Here is a 22,920-nt window from a genome sequence, read left to right on the forward strand (position 1 = left end):
ACACATCCCATTGTTGAACTTCACGAGGTTCCTGTCAGCCCATTTCTCCAGCCTGTCAGGGACTCTCTGGGTGCCAGCACGACCCTCTGGTGTATCAGCCACTCCTCCCAGTTTGGTGTCATCTGCAAACTTGCGAAGGTTACACTTTGCCCCATCGCTCAGATCATTAATGAAGATGTCAAAGATGATTGGACCCAGCATTGACCCCTGGGGTACAACAGTAGTTACTGACCTCCACCTAGATTTCGTGCCACTGATGAGCACCCTCTGGGCCCAGCTGTTCAGCTACTTTTCAGTCCACCTCACTGTCTGCTCAACCAGCCCATAGTACTTCAGCTTCTCTATGAGGATCTTTTGGGAGACAGTGTCAAAGGCCTTCCTGAAGCCTAGGTAGAGAAAATCCCTTGCTCTCCTTCATCTACCAGGCCAGTCGTTTCATCTTGGAAGGTCCTCAAGTTGGTCAAGCATGACCTCCCCTTGGTGAACTACTCCTGATGACTTTCTTGTCCTTCCTGTGCCTGGAAATGGTTTCCAGGATTAGTTGCTCCATCACCTTCCCAGGGATAGAGGTGAAGATGACTGACCTGTAGTTCCCTGTGTCCTCCTTCTTGCCCTTCTTGAAGATAGGAGTGACATTTGCTCTCCTCCAGTCCTTAGGCACCTCTCCCAATCACCACGATCAAAGATTATCCAGGATGGCCTCGCAATAGTATCTCTCAGCTCCATCAGCACTTTTGGGCCCTGATGGAATGTACCCACATCTGTGTATATACACTTAGAGGCAATGAACTCTTCAACAATACGTTATCCTTTTAGGTGCTTCCGGCCTGTTTCTGATTGACACAAAGCAGAGTTCTTAGACATCTCCTTTACTGAGTACTTCACATATTTAACTACCAAATCTAAGCACATTAAGTCATCATACTCTTAAACTACCATACGCATGCAACTAAGTATTTAGTAAAGGGACAGACAAGATTGAAATAGTATGAGATTTTAAAGCTTATTTTTCAATAATAGCGAAGTGTGTCTGTGATATTTTTTCCTTGTTTTTCTGGGGAGAGAGAGGATTAGCATAGAATGCTTTTTAGTCGAGCATGCCTGCTCAACTACAATCTTTCTCATTACAGTTTGGAAGATATTGTTTGGAAAGCAGTATCAGGTTCATAGTGACTGACTGAGGATGCAACTGTAGCTGACTGGGATGGATGTTTCAATGGCAGGCTTACCACTGGCAAAAAAACCCCCAAAAACCCACAAAACAAACCTAGAACAGTTATTCCCAAGACTTTTGTAAGGTATTCAGTACACCACAGAATGTCCCAATTACCTGGCAGACATCGTTTTGCCAGTCTGCTTGGAATAAATAGTATCAACTGCAGCTTACCTTTTGGGTTCTGTGATTTATGCTGAACCACAAGCACTATCTGAAAATGTTTTTCCTAAATTCAAAAACTCTATTAAGAATTTATTTTCAAGTTTAATTTTCACTGAAACTTGCATTCTAAATGGTTGTGAGTTCCCAGGTACAGATGGGATTCAAACAACAGATTTAAAGGACCAGCCTGTTTTTGTCCAGATTTAGCGGAAGTGATGCATAAACACAAGTCTGTACAGAAGTTTTCCTGAAGTAGGAAGTATCTGACTTGAGATGACTAAGAAGTGCATAAATTACATGTATTTCTTTGGAAAAATGGTTCAATATTACATATTACCCAACAAGAATCCCATATTTAACAATACTAGTTATTTCAGTAAAGATTTTAATCAAATGGTCACTAAGCCCTATTTTATATGTACAAAGAAGAATTAACTTTTAAAGTGACAAATCATATTCACTGACTCTCACTGATTTAAATGACAGGAAGTTTAAAGAAACTTTTCATAACAGGATTCATTTGCATAGATCTTATTTTCTTGTTCACATATATGAACATATTTTCTTGTTCCACATATATGGAAGTGGGATGTAAAGTGAAAGAAAAGTTTATAGCAATGTTACTTCAGGAGCACTTTTCAATCAATTATGATTACTTTTAAAAAAAATCCAGGTCAACTGCGTACTTAGTTATATAACAAAAAAAAAAAAAACAGTTCAATGATACATTATCTGCTGTATAAATTCTGTTTAGTACTAATTACATAATTATTTAGTTATTATATGTGTTCTAAAGATTTCAAGATAACAGTAATTTTTAATTAATACTCTTTAATATGTTCTTCTTAGAATGAATAATTATTAAAATGACAGTCAAATACACTTCATATAATTGCATTTCGAAACTGATAAAGGGTACTGTTTACATTTATAAAACCGGGAAATGCGTTGACTAATCTTGCTGCTCAGCTGCATGATACCACCCTCAAAAGAAGTTTCACGATAACGTTATGTAAAGACCTACCTAATCTGGTAATGCACAACTAGTCTGTAGTGGTTTCAGCCACTAAATATAACAGTCATTTTTACAATGTTGGCACTACAGTGAAACCAAGAACAGATGAACAAAGTTATCAGAGCAACATGTAGCCAAGTAGTAAAGATTAAAAAGGGGGCAGGGAGGAGAAGAGGTACGCTCCTCCAAAGCCATTGTGTGTACAGTACTATAGTAAATCCAGTAAAAACAGATACACATTAAATGCAAGGGACTGAAGTCATACAGCAAACAAAGCTGTCCTTGTTTTGGAGACTGATTAGGAGGAATAAAGAACCAATTGCTTGTAACGCATAAAAACTTAACTATTTTCCTTCTATTTAAGCAATAGTTCATAAAAAATTAGGTAAATATTCTTTTGTGCTTTAAAGTGGGTGTAATAAATTCACAAATTATACTTTCCCTTCTGAAGATGGAAAGGGAAAGCATTACGTCAACACTGCCATGAATATCCTTGCATCAAATTTCAAGAAGTTTTATGTTCTTGAAATAAAATAATACCATATAGTTGATCTTTATTACTCTTTGCTTATGATCTGGATGAAAGGCCATATTTCCTTCTAAAACTTCATGTTTGTTTCCCTGGACCAATCTAATTTGCATGCGGGACTCCAAAAGAGGTCAAAACTGACAATTTGACCAGTGACACTTAGTATCCCACTCCTGAAGCCTGTATCTGGCCACATGCTAGAAACAGCACCAAAAAAGGCCCCTAATATATAACGCTGTATTTTACACTTTTTAAAAAAAAATATTTTGTATATAATAAAAATTATATTTAAAACTTATATTTTATGTAAAAGTGAAGTGTTGCCCAAGACTGAATTCTGTATTTCCAACCAAAAAAACACATGCAGCATTTCTGCAGTGAACTGACTTCCAGTAGCAAGAAAAAAAGGAGTCTTGAAAAAGAAATCCTTGTTATGTTTCCATGCATTCCTGTGATTCATTTTATCTGTTATATGGTTAACATGCTTCAACATTTAGAGAAACGTCTTCTGGGGAAAAAACTTGGTTCCATTTCTTATGTTACATATTTCTCCACATAAGTATTTAATTCTAATGACACTTTGTTTATGAAAGTTATAGCAGAACTATAAAACAGTTAGACATTTATGAAATTTATACGTACAAATTAGTTGAACTGAATTAACAACCAAACCAGCTTATGGCTTCTCCAGAAAAAGAAAAGAAGAAAACTCAACTCCTTCATTAATTAAACGAGCAAACCCCTCAGAAAGGCTTAGGTAACATTTCCTGTACCAAAACAGCAACAGTTCTACCCACGTGTGAAAGAAGCGGAAGAACTAAGTTAGGAACTATGCATTCCCCAGAAAGGTAGACTCTTGAAATGACAAACATAAAAAGTGATTTTAAGCATCAGTCTTCAAGTCCTGTTGATAGGCACAAACTCTAGTACAGGTCCCTTTCATCATGACCTTGACACCTGGGGGGTTTTTTGTTTGTTGGTTTTTGTTTGTTGGTTTGTTTGTTTTTTTCCTAAAAGCATTCTTTTTATACTTGATGTTGTATTGCCATAGCTATATGGTAAATTCAAGTGCTTCCTACCTTTTTACCCCAACCTGCTTTATTATTAGTATAGCATACACAGAAACTATAGTAGTATTTAAAAGACGAGCAACATAAACTCCATGACAGGCAGCTACCAACATTTTAAACACCTGTGCTTCCAAATTCCATATTCGTGCATTTTCTTATTAACAGAGGTGTCACTATTACCATGTGATTTTTACAGTCTATAAACAGATACCTCAACCTCTTCAGTACCAAGACATACACACTCAATGTATTTTCAAGAAAGCTCCTGTATAACAGAGTTATATCTGCAACACTACTATCACTAAATACTTTGATTAAGATTTCTCATAGGGTTAAAACAATAATAAAAGAAAAAGTAAAGTCAAGCTGATGCAGCTTTTCATTCTCTGAAACATCCTCATATTTTCTACCTTCAATGAAAGAAAACCTTTAATGGTGCCTTCCTCATATTTTCACTAAATCACAGAAATTCTGGTGAAAAATGACCTCTGATGGTCATCTGATCCAACCCTGACTCAAAGCGAGGTTAGTGCTAACATTAGATCAGGACAGCTGTGCCTTCATCTCGCAAAGTCTTGAAAACCTCCATGGACAGAGGTCCTATAACCTCTCTAGGCTACCTGTACCTGCTGCACTACCCCCCCAGCGGACAAGTTTTCCCTCAAGTTCAACCTGAACCTTTCAAGCAACAATTTCTGGCCATTACTCTTCGTTGTAATAGCTGTCACTGTTAAAAACAGCTTGGCTCTGCCATTTTTTTAATTCTTCAAGTAGTTGTGGACTACTATTATATCACCCTCTCAGCCTCCTCTTCACCAGACTAAACAAACTCAGCTCCCTCAACCTCTCTTTGCCCATCATGTGCTGTAGGGTCCTGACTATCTTGATAGTCCTTTGCTGGGATCTTTTCAGTTCTTAAGCATCCCTCAAATTGTGAAGCCCCAAACTCCACACAATAGCTCAGGTGTGGGCCCAATAATGCCACACAGAAGGAAGCAACTTCCCTTGATCTGTGAAATATGGTACCAACACAGAACTGACAACTACCAGAAATTGCAGGTAAGTTGGTGTCTCCAAACCAAAGGCAAAGAGTCACTTGCTCTTTCTTCAAATCCAGTCTACATATGCTATAGTATCATAAAGTTTGACGACATACAGATTTGTAATATTTTTCACTCAAAGACTGAGCTCAACACTGACACTGCATTTTTGCTTAAATCCTTGAAAAAAAACAGGGAGGGAGGTACAGAATCTTACACACAGATACTTTTGCAAGAAATAACTCCTATACCAAAAGTTCTGAGTATAGTAACTAAGAGCTGTATTTGAAAATAAGTTTATTTACACTGATTTTTTTATTAGATCTTAATTAGTAAACTAGCTTCTAAGAGCATCAAGTACTTTTTCCACATGAATCCTCTAAATTGAACTGTACAAAATAGTCTCTTTTATATCTAAAAATATTCAAGCTTTTCATTTTCTTATGTATATTTTGAATTTTTTTTGATATCTGCGATATGAAAGCGTAGCGAACTGTAGTAGAATCTGTCATCATGTAAAATAGCCAGCATTAATCCAGTAGATCACGCAGCCACTTGAACAGTGACAAGGTGTCAATATACTTCATTAATATGGTTGAATTACAACACTACAGAGATTGATGACACACCGTATGCAAGACCATGAATACTAATACTTAAATCCAATAGAATTTAGCCTAAATTAGATTTGTTAGCTGTCAGGCATCGTTACATAGCATTATTTTTTTTTTTCATGTTGCCCAAACCACTGCAGAGATGCACACAGACAAAAATCACTTGAGATGTCTGCGTCTATAAACACTACATGTATTGAGCAGCCTTATGGAAAGAATGCTACCCTAGATAAAAGTTTGCCTTGCAAGCTAGTGGCTTCTCTATCATATACCAGAAATGCTCATGATAGTACTGACTGATAAACACAGATTAGCCTAGAGAAGCATCAATTTTTCAACGCTTGATTGCTTTTGTTACTGTGGTAAGGCAGATACCATTAACCTAAGACATCAGTATAACTTTTTTTTAATTAATTGTTTAGACTAGCAAATAGTCTTTCTTTTAAAAGGTGTCCATGTTCAACCTCCTCGAAAGAAACACATTGAAACTCTTTTTAAAGCACAGTACTGTTAAGTCTGAATTTTCTCCCTAAACAGTATTAAAGCTAAATTGCCCCACAGATTACATGCAGACTGTTGATACTAACACCACAGAATCACAGAATCAAAGTAGGTCAAAGCAGATTAGGCAACTGGGCCTTGCGTAGCCCAGTTCTGAGCATCTCTGAGGATGTTCTCCACAATCTCTCTGTGCAACTTGTAGCAGAGTTTTACCACTCACAGGGTGTTGGTTTTTTTTCTTGTCTCTAATTAGAATTTTCCCTGTTGCAACTTGTCCACATGGCCTCTTGTCTTTTCACTGTGTGCCTATATGAAGAGTTTGGCTCCATCTGTCCTATTCTGCCCACCCTTCTATTAAGTAGTTGAAGACAGCACTAAAATCTCACCTTAGCATTTCTTCAGGCTAGACAACCCCAGTTCTCTCAGTCTACCTCTGTTGGACTCATGGCAGTACATCATTGTTCTTGTACTGGAGAAACCAAGACTGCACACAGTGCTCCAGATGTGGTCTCACAAGGGTTGGACAGAGAGAGTAATCACTTCCTTTGACTTGCTGGCTACACTTTTGCAACAGTCTACTATGCAGTTGGCTGCCTTTGCCACAAGAGTACACTGCTGACAAATGTAAAGATGAAGTTCTTGCCAATAAACACATTTCACCCCACATGGGCACTTACACGAAAGCACTCAAGAACATAATCATAAATGTGCAGGCATATTGGGCCCTTTAACTCTCAGCACTCTACATGTATATGAAATTAATGGAAGGAATTGCCATCAGCTCCCTCATGTGCAGAATGTCCTGTTCTCCCACTCCTGTGCCTCACAGAAAGACTGGAGGTGGAAAGCTGTACAAAGATAACCTTCAAGACCAAAATGGTCTTGCAGAGGGCAAAACTTTGAGGTAAAGAATGTTCCTAAGGATTAATCTTACCATTCCATTCCAGCTTACACTTAAACACAATTTACAAATACAGCTTCCTCCCAGGAAAGTTATCTAATATTTATTTTATCCAAGTACCACCATCATGGCTGCCCACCAATGTGTTTAAGGAATGCTGTATCAGAAATAAGCCAAACAAATTGGGGGGGAAAAAAAAAAAAAAAAAACAAACCACAAAAAAACAAACCCCACAACCAAAAAAAACCAACTGCAGAGAAAAAAAACAAAATAAAGAGTGCACAAGTTGGAAAGAGTTTGTGAAAAACAGGCTCAGATTCTTCTGTAGAATTAAGGACTTGTTCCACATTCACTTATACAACTTATGTGTCTTAATATTACAAATCTAATGCATAGGAATTCAAAACTTTAAAAAGCCCCCAAACTACTTACAAAGAACAACTCCCCCCCCCTCCCCCAACCAAAACCACAAAACAAAAAAACCCACTAAACCCAGAAAGTGTTTATGATTTGTTAACTCAATGACCTGCCAGCTTCAATTCTAAGTATATCAATATAACACAAGTGGAATGAAAAAAAACAGAATGTCTTAGTATACTCCCAAGTGTTTTCTTTAGACCCAGGTAGCAAATGCAAACCATCAACAGCTATCCTGCATTTTTAAGTGAACCTATAATTCCTGGTGGCTTCTCTTTTCCTCCTGATGAGTCCCTACTCCTTTGTCTACTGTTTCTCCCAAAAGGTTGAATTTTACTGTCATGGAGTGAGGAAAGCAGTACTCCACTAAAGGTGGAAATGTGTCCTAGCATCAGTACTTAAGATGAGGCTCAGAAAAAGGCTAGAATACAGACAGAATTTCTAAAAGAAGATACCAAATCATTTTAGTAAAAATACAATACCTCAAAATGTGATGCTTCAGGTATAACCTGCTAAAAACCACAATGTGGCTATATACAAGCTGAATATTATGGAAAGTGGGGTTTATGTTTTGTTGGAGGACTAGGAAAAATAAACTAGCAAAGAAACTATCAGGTTTAAATGAAAATCTTTGGTAAAGTCTGAAGCAAGATCTGAGATTTACCTTGTCAATCAAACTACCCATTAAGGCTTAACGCTGGTTGTTATAATTACCCAAAAAAGCCATTGACCCTTTTTTGCTGCTGAGCTTGGGTTCATAAGGACTTACACAGCACAAGTGGAATCCCCAACAAACATTACCGTACAAAAGATTATGATCTCCAGCAAAAATATACTGGACATGGAATACACAGTGACTGTCATTCAGCTGCCATGCTCATTTTCATATAGTGTAAAAGAAGCACTTCATGCACACACAAGTTGCATATTCAACTTGTAAAAGACATATTGCTTTACCCTAAAATAGGAAATGTTAAGAGTTACAGCCTTTTATTTACACTGTAGCAGTTCTGCAGCATTGTTTTAAAATCCTGAGTATATGAAAAACGTATACAGTTCTTTATATAATTTTGCAGTTTAATCTGAAGTTTTCACCCATTTTATAGCAAATTACTTGCTAAATCTAGACTAGTAAAAACAAAACTGATGCGTTCTTACTTTACTTCCTTTGTATGCTTTTTTTGATTCTGAATTAATTTTTTTCTTTAAGAAATTCAGTTAAAAAAATTCAAACAGAAATAGCAATGGCTACTATTCTTTCTCATATTTATTATCACAACTAAATAGCTGTAGGAACTACTAAAGATTAGAAATGTATGCACTAAGTTAAATCAAGTTAAAGGTGAGATAAAAGACCTTGCTTTAAAACTTCTACAAAATATAAACCAGAAAGGATCTTGCAAAGCAAGCAAACACAGAAAAGGTTGACAAATCAAAAAACCTGTCTGCTTAGAATTTGGTTAATTGTTCGTACTTACCTTCTGTGCTTAATCCAGGACTTGAAGTGAATTTTGCTACATCGACAATCTTTACAGCAAACTGTTGCCCTGTTTCCCTGTTGATACATCGCCGCACAACACTGAATGGACCCCTGAAACACACACACAGAGAAAAAAACAATAAATAACCCATTCTCTTTTATGCGTTGAGCTACAATTCCATTATTTCTAAACAAAGTTTAGATTCCAACATTCAAGTGCAGTATTTACACAGAAGCTTATGCCTCTCATCCTTGCTGCCCGTTAAATGTAAAATCAATAATTTTAACTACAGACTAGTGTAAAGAACACCAAATGAGTTTTGTATTTTCCTATATTAAAGACATATTCTCTTACCCTGCCACATTAGAAAGGCTATACTCCTAGAAACCTTGTGTAATATACCTACGTTATTATTAAATTTTAAGTGTACTTTATTTTGATGCATAATCAAAATAGGGGGAGAAAGAAGAAAAAAAAAAAAAAAAAAAACCAGAAGCAAGAAACACATTCTTTCTTTCAGTCCTAAGCTAGAGTTTAGAAAATACTATTTGGAACAACTGAAAGGATATTCCTTTAAAACAATGATAAGAGTAACAGAATTGTTAAGTTATGCTGTTTAGTTTTGTTTGTTTGTTTTATACAAACTAGGTTTATTTTGAGCTTATTTGACATCACTAGATAAAAACAACCTTCATTACAATACTTTGAAAGTCCACAAAAGCTTATAATTTTCACTCATCTATGGCACTTAAAGAACCCCTACAAAAGTTACAGATAAAAAGATTTATTAAAATTAGTTGAAACAGATGTTAGTATTGCACTCAACTAACGAAAAGCTAGTTATTTTTCAAAATTGAAATTACATTTGCCAAAACACAAGTTAAAACAATGGCAACCTTTTAAAAACCATCACCACCAATATGCATTTTTGGAAGCTTCTTTTAGTAGAAGATTTAAGTTCTTGGTGCCTTGACTTAAAATATGAAATCTTCCATCCAATGTTAACAACAAACAATACAGTCAGATAATTACAGTAGTTCAGGCTTTCAAACATGAAAAATTAATAGGTTATGAAAACAGAGTAGGATTGTTTCAAGACTGCAACAGTTGTGGCAAATCAATCCCTTTTTACTGCTACTTATTTAATGACTGACATGACAGTTCTAAAGAAATCCATTCTAAAGTCTTCTCAAAAAGACATAAGGGAAAATTTGAGGATGGAAAGAGCCTCTGTCCAGAAGTTCATCTATTGAGTGAACATTCACCTGCTGAGTGAAATAAATGCTTAAATATAGCTTAAAAGACAAATTCTTCCATTCAAGCAGTGAACTCGAAGTTAGTTTACAGGTTTCTGAGCAATGCAATTGAAAAGCAACACAATTCTCAAAATAAAAGGTTCCCTGAAAAGGGAGAAATTTCCCTCTGAGGGCACTTCAAACCTTTATAACTGGCTTTTGGTATTCCGTTACATACCAGATGATTCAAAGTATGTAATTCATCACACTACCAAACCTGTACTCCCATATCTAAAATCCAATTTTTGTACTTTTTAAACAACATACTTGCAAAGGTTTCTTGAAATAAGATCATTTCTGACACAGAACATGAATACCAAAACCAGTCTATGAATCACAATCTAAATATTCACAAACAAGAAAAATATTTTTAGCTATATACATGTGAATTATGCTGACGCGCTCAAACAGAACTACCTATACAAGAAAACACATGGTTTTTTTCCTCTTTCCTCGCTCCTAACATACAGTGAAATCCCCCATACTGATGGCTATGTTTCTCCTCTGAATCCACAGCCCACTATTATTCAGTATCTGGTCTTTTACCAACAGTTACCAGGGATGTTTTTAAAAAGATGTTCAGTTAATACTCTTAATACATAGAAATCCACTTACGTCTGTAAATAGAAAAGCCTCAGCTGACTTCATTTGGCATTGGAAGGACTACAGCTATTGTGTCCCCCACATTTCAAAAAGTAATCTTTTATTAAAAAGTCCAATTTTATATAGATCAGTGTCACCTTCTTATCCCAAGTCTCTGCTTACTCTTTTAGCATCTGTTAAAGTAAAATTGCTTTAAAATAGTATAAGCACATTTAAATTATGGTAATTTAAAAACATTTTAAAACCTAAACCTCAGCTTTGGAACAACATTGGCAATACTTGTTTTCATTCACAATTGCCATAAATTACTAGAAACTAAATGCATTTCATTAAAATGATCCTTTTGCTTTTCATTCTCATTGTTTTTTCCTCACACAAAGCCTTTCTGAAGACATTAAATAATGCTTTTAACATAATCTGATATAGAATGGCAGATCACTAGAGCGCAGAGACACCTGACAAGACCATACCCTTAGTTCTAGGTAGACCCCTAACTTCTGTTCATTCACATAAACTCTATGAATATTTATATTTCTTGCTGTTGACCAAGCTACTTCTAGATTTCCTGGTTTCCTCAAGTCTGGGCTGGAGAGTCTGCCCAGCCACCTGAATATGTGTACACACTTTGAGCAGACAAGGACAGATAGATAGAGGAATCATAAATTAAAAAGGAGCATACACATTGCAGCTCAAGGGGGATCAGACTTATGGTTATCCCTACCTTTCTCTCCCATAACCATGACTTATTTTTTCTTTCCATTATGTATTAATATTTTAGAACCCTGACCTGAGCGATTTGCTTCCTGCATATTAAGTCTAGCACAAAAAAACTAAGCATTTTGTTCAGTTCTGTAACAGGGAGGGCACAAGAGACATCCGTACAGTCTCAACCTTTATGGTTCAACCTATATTGAAACTTAGCTATGGTTTTAACAGAGCCTTCTCTACTTAGAATGAGGAATACCAAAGCCTCTTAAGTAAATAAAAGATGCTGTAAAGCACAGAAGACAAGAATTCAGTCATGCCCACAATGAACTCATTCTATTAAAAAAATACACCAATTTAGAGTTTCATATAGAAATCAGAAGATTTTTCAACATAGCCTAAAAATTCAGCTATTTATAAGCCTCAGATTTGCAACTTTTTCAAAACTAGCTCTCTCATATTCAAGCCACAGTCTCAAAATACTATATGTTATGACAATACATTAGGTGGATACATTCCATGACAATAGCAGCACAATAAAGGCTTAAATTTTCCAATTTTAGGCAATTTTAAAACAGTCATGAGAGGTGCCCTCATCAATTAAGCAGACAGCATCACTTCCACGTGCCAAGTAACAGAAAGGTACTTTTAAATAAATTATGGTTGCCGTTAGCTTTTTGACTTTTTCCTCACAGCTGCAATGAAACACAGCAATTTTACAAAGTTATAATAGCCCATGGTGATACTGATTAATCTGAGCCAGAAAACACAAATACATGCTTCCTAACACAGTAGTTTCAAACCTTACTTGGAAGTTAAGTAACAAATGTCTTTCAGGCCACCCTCAGTCCCAGCAGTAACATCACACTCTTCTCAGTCAGAAGACTGACTACAATATTTCATCTCTCAAATGAGACAAGGAGCTATTCAACAGTTGTGTCTGCCACTGGGGAAACATATCACATCCTCACTAAATGACAATTTCTATAGCTCATTTTACTAACCCTGCAGCTCAAATTATACAGATATAAAATACAGAGGTGATACAGACAGAGAAAGGAACAACTGTAACTCTAGATACAGATCATCAAAACTGTTATAGATAGATCAGACTACTTACTTGCTTATTTATTAAAATAGAGGAACTGAGTTAAGTTGCATAATAAGACCTTGTAACAGCCATACAAACTAAAATTATAATGTAATGTGTTTTATAATTCATTTCTCTCTCTGCTACCCTTAAGAGACATACCTGCTGAGATATGCAAATCTTTGGTTTCAGACCCATCCTCCCACCTCCCTCCAAGCTTTCAAAATCTTTCACTGCAGTTAGCATGCACACAACAGACTACACTAGCTCAAAGTATGAGAATCATTAAAATACACAAGTAGTAAGGATAGATTATTTTTTCACTGATATTTTCAATTTTTGCACATTCCACCACCTGCAATACTCTGAGTCCCACCTGCAATGTAAACCAAAAAGCAAAATGTATTTTCTTAAACTGAAGCTGGGATGCATGCCGATTTTTGCTGTCTATGGCAGACCGAAATCAAAGTATTACAATACATTATTAAGGAGGTTATTGACTACATGTAGGCCATAAAAAAGTGGATAGGAATGCTGAAGAGGTGCCTCATAACCAGTTCTTTTCATGCTTCCAAAATTTTGAGTAAGCAGGGCAGGTCCTGATGTAGCCTTAACCCTAGTGAAAATATTTTCTGGCGATTAGCTTTACTGTCTAGCACAGAACAGTTAATTTTATATCAGCTAGACACAAACTTGAAGAAAATCAATTATTAATTACTCTCTCCTTCAGAAGTACAACACCTGAATTAGAATAAAATCCTAAAAATTTGAGAACATCAAAGCCTTTTATACTATTTAGCATCTCCTTCACTTTAAATTATTTTACTTAGTGTATGTCATTAGGACTTCTAGGACTTCAAGTATAAAAATCATAAGCCAGTATTCCACAAACTTTATTTTTTTATACTAGAATAGTGTTGGTTTACCTGTCTGTTCTGTTTCCTTTCCCCTTTCCTCCAATTCATGTTGGTGTGCAAGAATGAGAACTGGTTGTGATTAAAATATACCTTATTGATTCCTAACAAGCACAAATACTTGCAACCAGTAACTACTGCCTGTTCCCTTCCCATGTCCTGAATGAACTAAGCTGACGTGTGGGAACAGAATTCCTACTGACGGATGCTGTAAAGACTTTCTGAACCCCTATGCTTCAGAACCCCAAAACTTGAGATTTTTAAGTCATTTACATATCAGATCACCAAGAATTTGCTCAACATCTCTCCCAAGTGAGTCACAATTTTTTGAGGAATTTAATATAAATCAATGCATTTTGGCTCTCAAATTCAGTTTCATTAATTTAATTTTAAAAAAAGTAAGAAACACAAGTTGAACGTTTTGTCAGTAAAACCAACAATAGTGAACAAACATCTCTTGAGATGAACAGCGTGCTCCTTTAAAAATAAGCTTCCATTTAGACGTAAAAGGCCTTAGATTCCTTTTCCTTATTTAACAGGGGTTAACTATTAAGAACTTGAAACATACAATACAGGTCTTAAAGTTACCTTTATTCAACATTTTAAATGGAAGATCAATGTTTCCTAAAAGGGATTATGTTAGTTTGTTGCATTAAGGTACTATAAAAGTATACTATACATACTATAAAGTATACTACACATATTTTTTTTTCCACCATTTATGCATTTGCTTACCTAAGCAGCAGATAACATTGCTTTGTACTAATGTAGTTAATACTTCCAAAACAACTGTATCCAAATTGATGAAAATTGTTGGAAAGAACGCAAATTGCAACCACTTTTTAAAGAGACAGATCTCTCCCTCTTCACTCATCCATTCCATTTATAATATATACTTGTTCTTTAATTTTCCCTTTGATTGAAGTGAACCTCTTTTGAAAATTAAGTATTTTCAACATTAATTAAACCTGCAGTTAGTCACTATATCAGCTCATTTGCACATGGAACTGCAGCTTAAAACTGTGATTGAACGTCTCTGTGAACTAGCACACTGGATTAGAGGGTATCCACATTTAAAAAACTGTCGCTGGCAATGTTGGGTAGACATTTGTTGTTTTATTCTCAAAGGAAAATTTAAAATGCTGCATTATTATGACTGTGGCATTTGGGTTGAAGATCTGATACTTCTTTAGAGAATTAGATATCCCAGTACAAATCACAAATCTGAGTTCCCAAACAGCAATGTTTCTATGACAAGATTGCTTCAACAGTTCACATCTTCAAAACCAAGTCTGTGTTTTAACTCAGCTTTTGGACAAAGCATACAAAGAACAAAGCACAAGACAGCAGTTCACTAGATCTCAGCTCAATATGAATACATACTTTCTAATACTAATCCAACAGAAAAAAGAATATACAGAGTACTGAAGCTGTGGTTCTAAGGTAGGAAAAAAATTAAACCAACTCACAAGTCTTCCTTCAGATTCATGATCATTTTTGTGAGACACGATCACTTAAACACCATTGAAAGTACTCAATCATAGTGCTTACATAGTATTTGAGTACATTGTAGATTTTCTTTTCTAATGATTTTGTAAATAATGAAATAACTGGAGGAAGGCCACTGGGTAAAGTGGTAGGGTTTGAAACAGGTCATTTAAAAACAGTGAAACCAAAGTCAAGAAAAGATTTGGAAATGGCAGGCATTTTTAAAATAATAGCATTTAAGGAATTTAAAAAATATTAGCTAAGTGATAAAACATGATTTATAAGAAATTATTGTTACACCTTAAAAATATTCAACTACTATCTATTTTAAAGGCTTAAGCAAGCTTCTATACATAGGAACAAAAACTTCAGGGAAAACACTTGTCAAAAAACAACCCCGGAGTAACTTAAACTTTGGTTATTCGACACAGAAATGCCTGGTGGGTGGCGAGGGTGGGGGAACATGCTAAAAAAAGCATAGTCATATCAATGCAGTGTGTCGTAAGAGCTAATCAGACAACCAGAATGACCTTATCACTCAGTCTTTCTACTGTCAGAAGCAACTCCCGTCAGAGGCAGAGGCTGCTAGTGTGGACCAGAAACCCAGTCATGGTGCTCCTTCCAACCTACTGCCCTTCAGGCACCGTTCCCCTCATTGCAGTGTTACTAGAACCAGCTTTTTCAGCCCTCCTCAAAGTCTTATCTGATACAGAAAGGGAAGAAATGAAAACTAAAATTGAAAAGACGACCACTCAACTACGTTCAGTGCCAAAATGTTGGCAGAGCTACCCCAGAGAAAAAGAGAGAGCAGACAGGAGGAGCTTCCAGCCTTCCCCCCCCCCCCCCCCCCCTTTTTTTTTTTTCTTAACAATTTCTTTCCTTCCACAGGAAGATACAGAAGTAGCCACTCCAGTGCTTGTGAAAGTGAAACACTCCCCAAGAAAACCTTAGGGTATGCTTAGAATTTATGCAACATCCTGGAGAAAATATTTACTTTCAATTTTAAGATTTTCTTGTATAATTCAGAAGCTTGTTTACATGTTTTTCTCACCATAAAAGCAAAACACTGGCAGAAAGAGATCTCTTCTGCTATCCTGTCTTTCCTGTCTCCAACCTGCAAGGTGGATAGGCTATCCCTAACTGATCTATAACCTCTGTCAACAGAAATGGTAAGTTTGTGGCCTGATTTTTCTTCTTATCAAGCAAAAATGCAAGAATGAATTTCTCAGTCATTCTACATTTTAATATATTAGGTATCTATCTACCAAATCTCTTAGGCAAACATATGCTATGAACAGATGCTGGTATGTAAAAATATCTTTAATATATCTGTAGTTTGTAAACAACTCATATTTTACATTGACTGGATGGGATATTGAGGGGATGGGAAAGGAAGAACATTGAAATAAGATGCTCACTAGATTCTCTGTGCTATTACCATAAAATAAAAATTTCAGCACCAGTCATGAATAACATTCTTCACATGCAAGCTATTCAGAAAATATTTTTATGTTCACATATACTACAACACCCTTCATTTTCAGAATTCCATAATTATCAGTTAACACTGACCTTATCTTTGTAAAGTCTCCCATTTTATTCATAGACTCATAGAAGAATTTAGGCTGGAGGTTACCTCTGAAGAGACATGCTGAATAAATTTTGTCAGAACATCTACTTGTTGCCATCAAAAATTATACTACCTGGTTACTTTTTAAAAAAAAAAAAAAAAAAAAAAAAAAAAAAAAAAAGAAAACAGTAGAAACTACCTCACTCTCTGAAAACAACCATTTACAAATAATTATTCACCTCAGCATACAGGCAAGCAAATTCTGCTTTCAATAATTATTGTAGTAACAGGTTTCATGGTCTTAAAAGACTTGGTCTGAAAGCTGCAGCCGTAGCAGGAATAGTAATAATACGTGTACTTTGTTAAGACCTATAAGGTTTTTGGAAGAAGATCAGACATCAGCTGCTGGGCGGCGTTCCGAGGGGCATGCTTCCACATGAAGGGCCACATGATACATACAGAAGACTGAAGCGTTTTTGGAGCAAGATTACAGTACATCATGTTAAGTTCATGTTCGGATGATACTGCAGTATGATGACTGTTTTAAATAGAAGCAATAGGTATTGACATAGAATAGCTCTTTCAAGAGACTGTCCTCAGACCTTCCTTTATGTCCTATTTTTCAGCTCATTAAAGGTCATCTGTAAGAGAAGGGTCAAGACCTCAAATTCAAGTAACTCCCAAATAGCCTTCTTAAAAGAGTTCAGGCTCTTGGCTCTACAGATTCCATTTTTAGCTCATTTCTTCCTTGATAATCTGTTTCCAATGATTCATTACTAATTTGCCTTTGCTGCAAGATTAGACATGGGACACTATTTTCACGTTCCTAAATCAGTACATAGAAATAATTTTTTGTTCCTTCTTTCATCCGTCTGGAAATGGGACACATAATCGGTCACTTTCTTGAAGACGGAGGCTGCTAGCATAGCATTCAAGGCATGTGTGTACTAAGCATACACAGGTAAATTATGAGACATTCTCTTGACTAAGATATAAATAATTGTAAGGGTCTCAGAAAATGGTGCTGTTTTTTAAGTGTTGATGAGAAAGAAGAATGAAAATTGGTTTGTTAAGCTGAGATGAAACATCCTGTCCCTTCATCAGTGAAGAACTCGAGAAACTGATGACAAATGATTCTCCTCTCTCCCTCTGGTTCACCTTAAGGCAGGTGAGAAACTACATCCCATGCAAGAAGTGATTTAGGGCAGGTGGAGACTGGTAATCAAAGCACAAAAGCTACTTCTTGAACAGAAGAGGGGGGAAATAAGGAGAGCTTTGTTCACTGATAAATTCCCACTGGAAATACTGCAATAAAAGCATGGAATCAAAATCCCCAAAATTTTATTTTTACACTCTTTCTGTAACACTTCACAGAATAATACAACACACCAGCATCTGAATCAAGAGCATCAGTTCAAAAGTGTTCAGAAAGACTCCTTTAATATCTGACAAAATCTTTTTCCCCTTTCTCTTCTTTGCGAAGAAAGACCTAGTACACAAGATCAGGAGGCAGTGAAGGAAATCTGGAAAAAAATTTATAAAACTACAGTAGGTAAGAAATCATTCAACAGTGAGAAGAAAAGCAGCAAGAATGAATGAATGTGGTAAAAAGAACACTTCAATCACAGGAATAAAAGCGAGTATATTAAAAATAATAGCTTTGCCTCCAAAAGAATAAAGAAAGATTGTGGAGTATCTTCAGCCTCATCAGCTAGAGACAATGATCATTACTTTTCTCTTTTCCTATTCGGAGAACCTTTTTATCCCATTCTTGTATTAACACAGCCTTGTTCCCTCTCAGGCTGTGGCTTCACCAGCATTTCTTCCGCAGCAGTACTGGCCAAACCAGCAACGCTTCTAGCTATGTTGTTGTCCTGAAACAGCTTTGGCATGGTTACATTGAACCAAATCAAAGAAGAAACAAAAACCACCCAAATATCCCACACAAACCACTTCTCCCTTTTTTTACTGTGTTACTTTTCATCCAGAGCAATTGCTTGATTTGGCTTAAGGCATGGCTACACACAGAGCTGTGTCAAGACAGTCAAGACCAGGAACACACGGCTAGGACACAGCGGGTGCTTAAGCAGCGTTGCTGCTAAAAGTGAATCTAGTCTCAGACCACAACGATTTTTCATATAGTCCTGCAGCCACCTGTAGGACCCGCACTAATATAGCATATGTGCAATCATGCAATGAAGCAAAGGAACTCATCTAACTAAGTCTTAGGTAAATCCACATATAGCTGGCTCCACCGTGCATATTTTGTCTTGCAACTACAAGTGCTTTCGACAACACATAGCACACAGAGCAAGATGAGAAAGAAGAATGGGAATATGTCAGCCACCACTGTTGCCAAAAATTCCTTCACGAGATTACACCCTCAGGTGAACTTACATGCATTAACTGCTCCCTACAACCGAAAGGAAAAAGACTTACCATCTCTCCCTCCTGCATTGTGGTTCTATTTTAAATTTCCACTTTAAGATTATTAATGGCCACTTTATATCTATTAGTCCTGCTAACAAAACTGAGCTTACATACTGCTTCCTCTTCTCTCTCTCTCACAGATCTTACCAAGCCTAACAAAATGCACTTTTTTAATGATAGGCTCTCTCATTTCAGAATCTCTTCCTTGCACCTGTTCCAGTTTTAATTTTTCTTAAGAAAAGCAACCAGAACTGTGAGTAGTACTCCAGATGAGGTCTTAGCAAAAGTTTGCACAATGTTAACGATGCCTTCTTCTCTGCTGGAAATATTGTGCCTGGTACAATCCTATACTTGCCTTCTCCACACCTACACCATATGGCTCCCTAGTTTAGCTGCATTCTTCTACTCAGTTGTTTCCAACCAACCAGCCTTAGCCTACCCCAAAGCCTGTTACTAGTTTTTCCATTCTCAAGTGGTGGATCCTATATTTAGAAGTTCATAATTTCCGCTACTATAGTCTTTGTTTTTCTTCCTTTCTGGCTGATGTCCAGATCCTCCTTTGCAGCAATTATCCTCAAATGTTGCATCAAAACACTTTAATCGGCAAGGTTCAGTTTAGTGTTTTTTCTTTTAAAATAACCTGCAGACAACTAATCCAAAACTGACCAGTGAGAAAACTTCACTTTTTTCAGTATTTCCTCTTTGAATGCTCTGTCTTCATTTCTTCTTTAGTCCATTATGGAATACTTTACATTTATCATATTGTAATCTTTTTGTTTTAAAGAAACTAGCAACCCAAACTACAAGAGAGAAGTGAAAGGGAAGCACTAGCAGATCTGACTGATAGAAGGGGTTTTCTCATTGCTTAGAATACACCATCACAATTCAGCTGCCTCAACACTGCTGCAATACAAAAATCAGAAGTGCCCTACGTGTACATGAGAATGGAAAAAGGTACAACTAACTTGCACGGGCCACTACAGAAGCAGAGGAGAAACTTAACATTTCTGTTGGAAATAACCTCCTGTAAATACTGTTGTTATATCTGTGGTAACATATGACAGCTCCTCAAAATTAAAAATGTGTCACCTTTATACTGTAACATACGCAAAAAGTTCACAAATTCTTTGAGGGCCTCTCTCTTCCCTATATCTGACTAACAACAAAACTCCCATTTAATTTGCTACCACTATACAATAGTTAAGTCTCAAACTTGAAAGATAGCAATGGTCAAACAAACCAATGTTTTTAAAACACATTCATATACTAGAAATTGGTATCTCCCACAAAACCAATAGCTGAATCTAAACAGAATTTATTCTGGTAATAAGTTAAATCAAAACTGCTTCCTGTGTAGCTCAATATTTAAATTTTGTGTTTTTAAAAAAAAAAAAAAAAATCTCAGTTCAGTTTAACTGTGACTTAAAATAATAGCCTCAAGGATATTTCTGTGTACACACAAAGTCACAAGACCCTTTGGAACCAATAAATAGAAGTTACTGCAGTCAGCAAGAGAGACCAAGTTTCTAAGTGAGAAAGTTCTCTGGTGTGGCACTGGTCAGTAAAGCTAAATTATCCAAAGAATCTTGATCCAGACAGACAGCTTCCTGTACTTCTTACAGGAGTTTGGCCTCTGAACTGCTAAACACCTTCATGTGTTAGGAAAATGAAAAGTATCCTGAAAAGAAAGGCGGTATTGTGTGTCTCAAAAGTATGCAGATTAGTATTAAATTTCATAAGTTGTCATCAAGATCATATATGAAGTGAAGGAAAACATAAATACTTGAGGTTTTCTTTTAAAGATGTTGGAAGACTTCTGATATTTCAGAAATCTAATCTATGACTCAAATCATCAGCCTTTAGGGTGATTCATAACATTTTAAATTATAGAAGGATTATGGGATTTATTAAGAACATTCAGCTGAATATTGGGAAAAAACTTCCTGGTTATGATATTTATAGAAGGTTGTTGAATTCTCTCTCCAGGGGAGAAATGAATGAATTCTGACCTCTTGAAATCTGAAGCTTTCAACAATGTACTGGAATGAAAAATCTGACACAAAGAAGATAAGAAATTCTAGTTTCTCTCTTCCATCTAGATCTGTTAGGTTTCTGAACAGTAGTTCCTTGTATTTTTATAAATTTAATGCATATAAACTACTGTTCAAAGTCAGGGTGGATTTTTTTTTTTTTTAATTTTTTTAAAGTACAGATTGCATTTCAACAGCCTAGATATCTCTATTAAAAAACATTAGTCTATATCATTTGTACTACTTCAGCCTTTTCCTAAACAAGTTACTTTTTAGTAGTTTATTTAGAAATGTCATCTCTCACTAACTTCAAAAATTAAAGATGTCTTAGAAAACGCTAATGCAGCCACAAGAAAAACCTTTAAAACTAAACAGGGCTACTTACTTTACTAAATATTTGGAAGGTATATTGTTATAGAGTATAGTAGGAAAACTAACCACTGTTCACAAAAGTAACAAACGCCCTATGTATTTAAACATGAAATATCAGCTTCCTGTAACACAATTGTTAACGAATTTTAAATTCAACTCTTCTCTTCATGTGCTAATTTAAAGTTAAAGTTCTCTCCTTAGCATGATCTCGTCATTAGAAAGACTCTACCATACAAAATATCTTATATTAACTACAGGACAATTATTCCTATATGAACTATAATCATCTACAAGACAATTATTAGTACACATACAGCATAATTTATTCTATGATCATTTCACAATTTCTTTATTGAAAAACCCACATTATTTTTCTAATTGCTAAACATTTAATAGAACTGTTAAAAACCTGAAACTAAATGTAAAGCCTTTATTTAAAAGCCACATTTAATATTTTTCCTTTTTTTCATTACAAAAATCCAGTTGGTGGCCAGTCACAAGTGGTGTTCCCCAGGGCTCAGTATTGGGGCCAGTTCTGTTTAATATTTTTATCAACGATCTGGACAAGGGGATGGAGTGCACCCTCGGTAAGTTTGCAGCCAACACCAAGTTGGGCGGAAGCGTTGATCTGCTGGAGGGTAGGAAGGCCCTACAGAGGGACCTGGACAGGTTGGATCGATGGGCCAGGGCCAACTGTATGAGGTTCAGCAAGGCCAAGTGCTGGGTCGTGCACTTGGATCACAACAACCCCATGCAGCACTGCAGGCTTGGGGAGGAGTGGCTGGAGAGCTGCCTGGCTGAAAAGGACCTGGGGGTGTTGGTTGACAGCCACCTGAACATGAGCCAGCAGTGTGCTCAGGTGGCCAAGAGGGCCAATGGCATCCTGGCTTGTATCAGAAATAGTGTGGCCAGCAGGACCAGGGAGGTGATAGTGCCCCTGTACCCGGCACTGGTGAGGCTGCACCTCGAGTACTGTGTTCAGTTTTGGGCCCCTCACTACAAGAAGGACATCAAGGTGCTGGAGCGTGTCCAAAGAAGGGCAATGAAGCAGGTGAAGGGTGTAGAGCACAAGTCGTATGAGGAGCGGCTGAGGGAGCTGGGGTTGTTTAGCCTGGAGAAGAGGAGACTGAGGGGAGACCTTATTGCTCTCTACAACTACCTGAAAGGAGGTTGTAGCCAGGTGGGGGTCGGTCTCTTCTGCCAAGTAACAAGGGGTAGGACGAGAGGAAATGGCCTCAAGCTGCGCCAGGGGAGGTTTAGATTGGATATTAGGAAAAATTTCTTTGCCGAAAGGGTTGTCAATGCATTGGAACAGGCTGCCCAGGGAAGTGGTTAAGTCCCCATCCCTGGAGGTATTTAAAAGATGTATGGATGTGGTGCTTAGGGACATGGTTTAGTGGTGGACTAGGTTAATGGTTGGACTTGATGATCTTAAAGGTCTCTTCCAACCTAAACAATTCTATGATTCTAAAAAAGG

At 36.5% G+C, this 22,920-nt stretch overlaps 1 protein-coding gene across 2 annotated transcripts in view; it reads right to left on the reverse strand.

The window, feature by feature from the left end:
• Positions 1 to 22,920, reverse strand: part of CASK (calcium/calmodulin dependent serine protein kinase) — a gene marked incomplete at its 5' end in the record, with an annotated part of 227,593 nt that overhangs the window by 156,225 nt on the left and 48,448 nt on the right. For both annotated transcript variants that reach the window (XM_082337801.1, XM_082337800.1), the window contains one exon: positions 8,944 to 9,056. In XM_082337801.1, coding sequence (XP_082193927.1) covers positions 8,944 to 9,056 — 113 coding nt within the window. The remainder of the gene's footprint in view (positions 1 to 8,943; positions 9,057 to 22,920) is intronic.

The sequence above is a fragment of the Platalea leucorodia genome, assembly GCF_965183815.1.
Source record: "Platalea leucorodia genome assembly, chromosome: 2".
NCBI classification, from domain to species: domain Eukaryota; kingdom Metazoa; phylum Chordata; class Aves; order Pelecaniformes; family Threskiornithidae; genus Platalea; species Platalea leucorodia.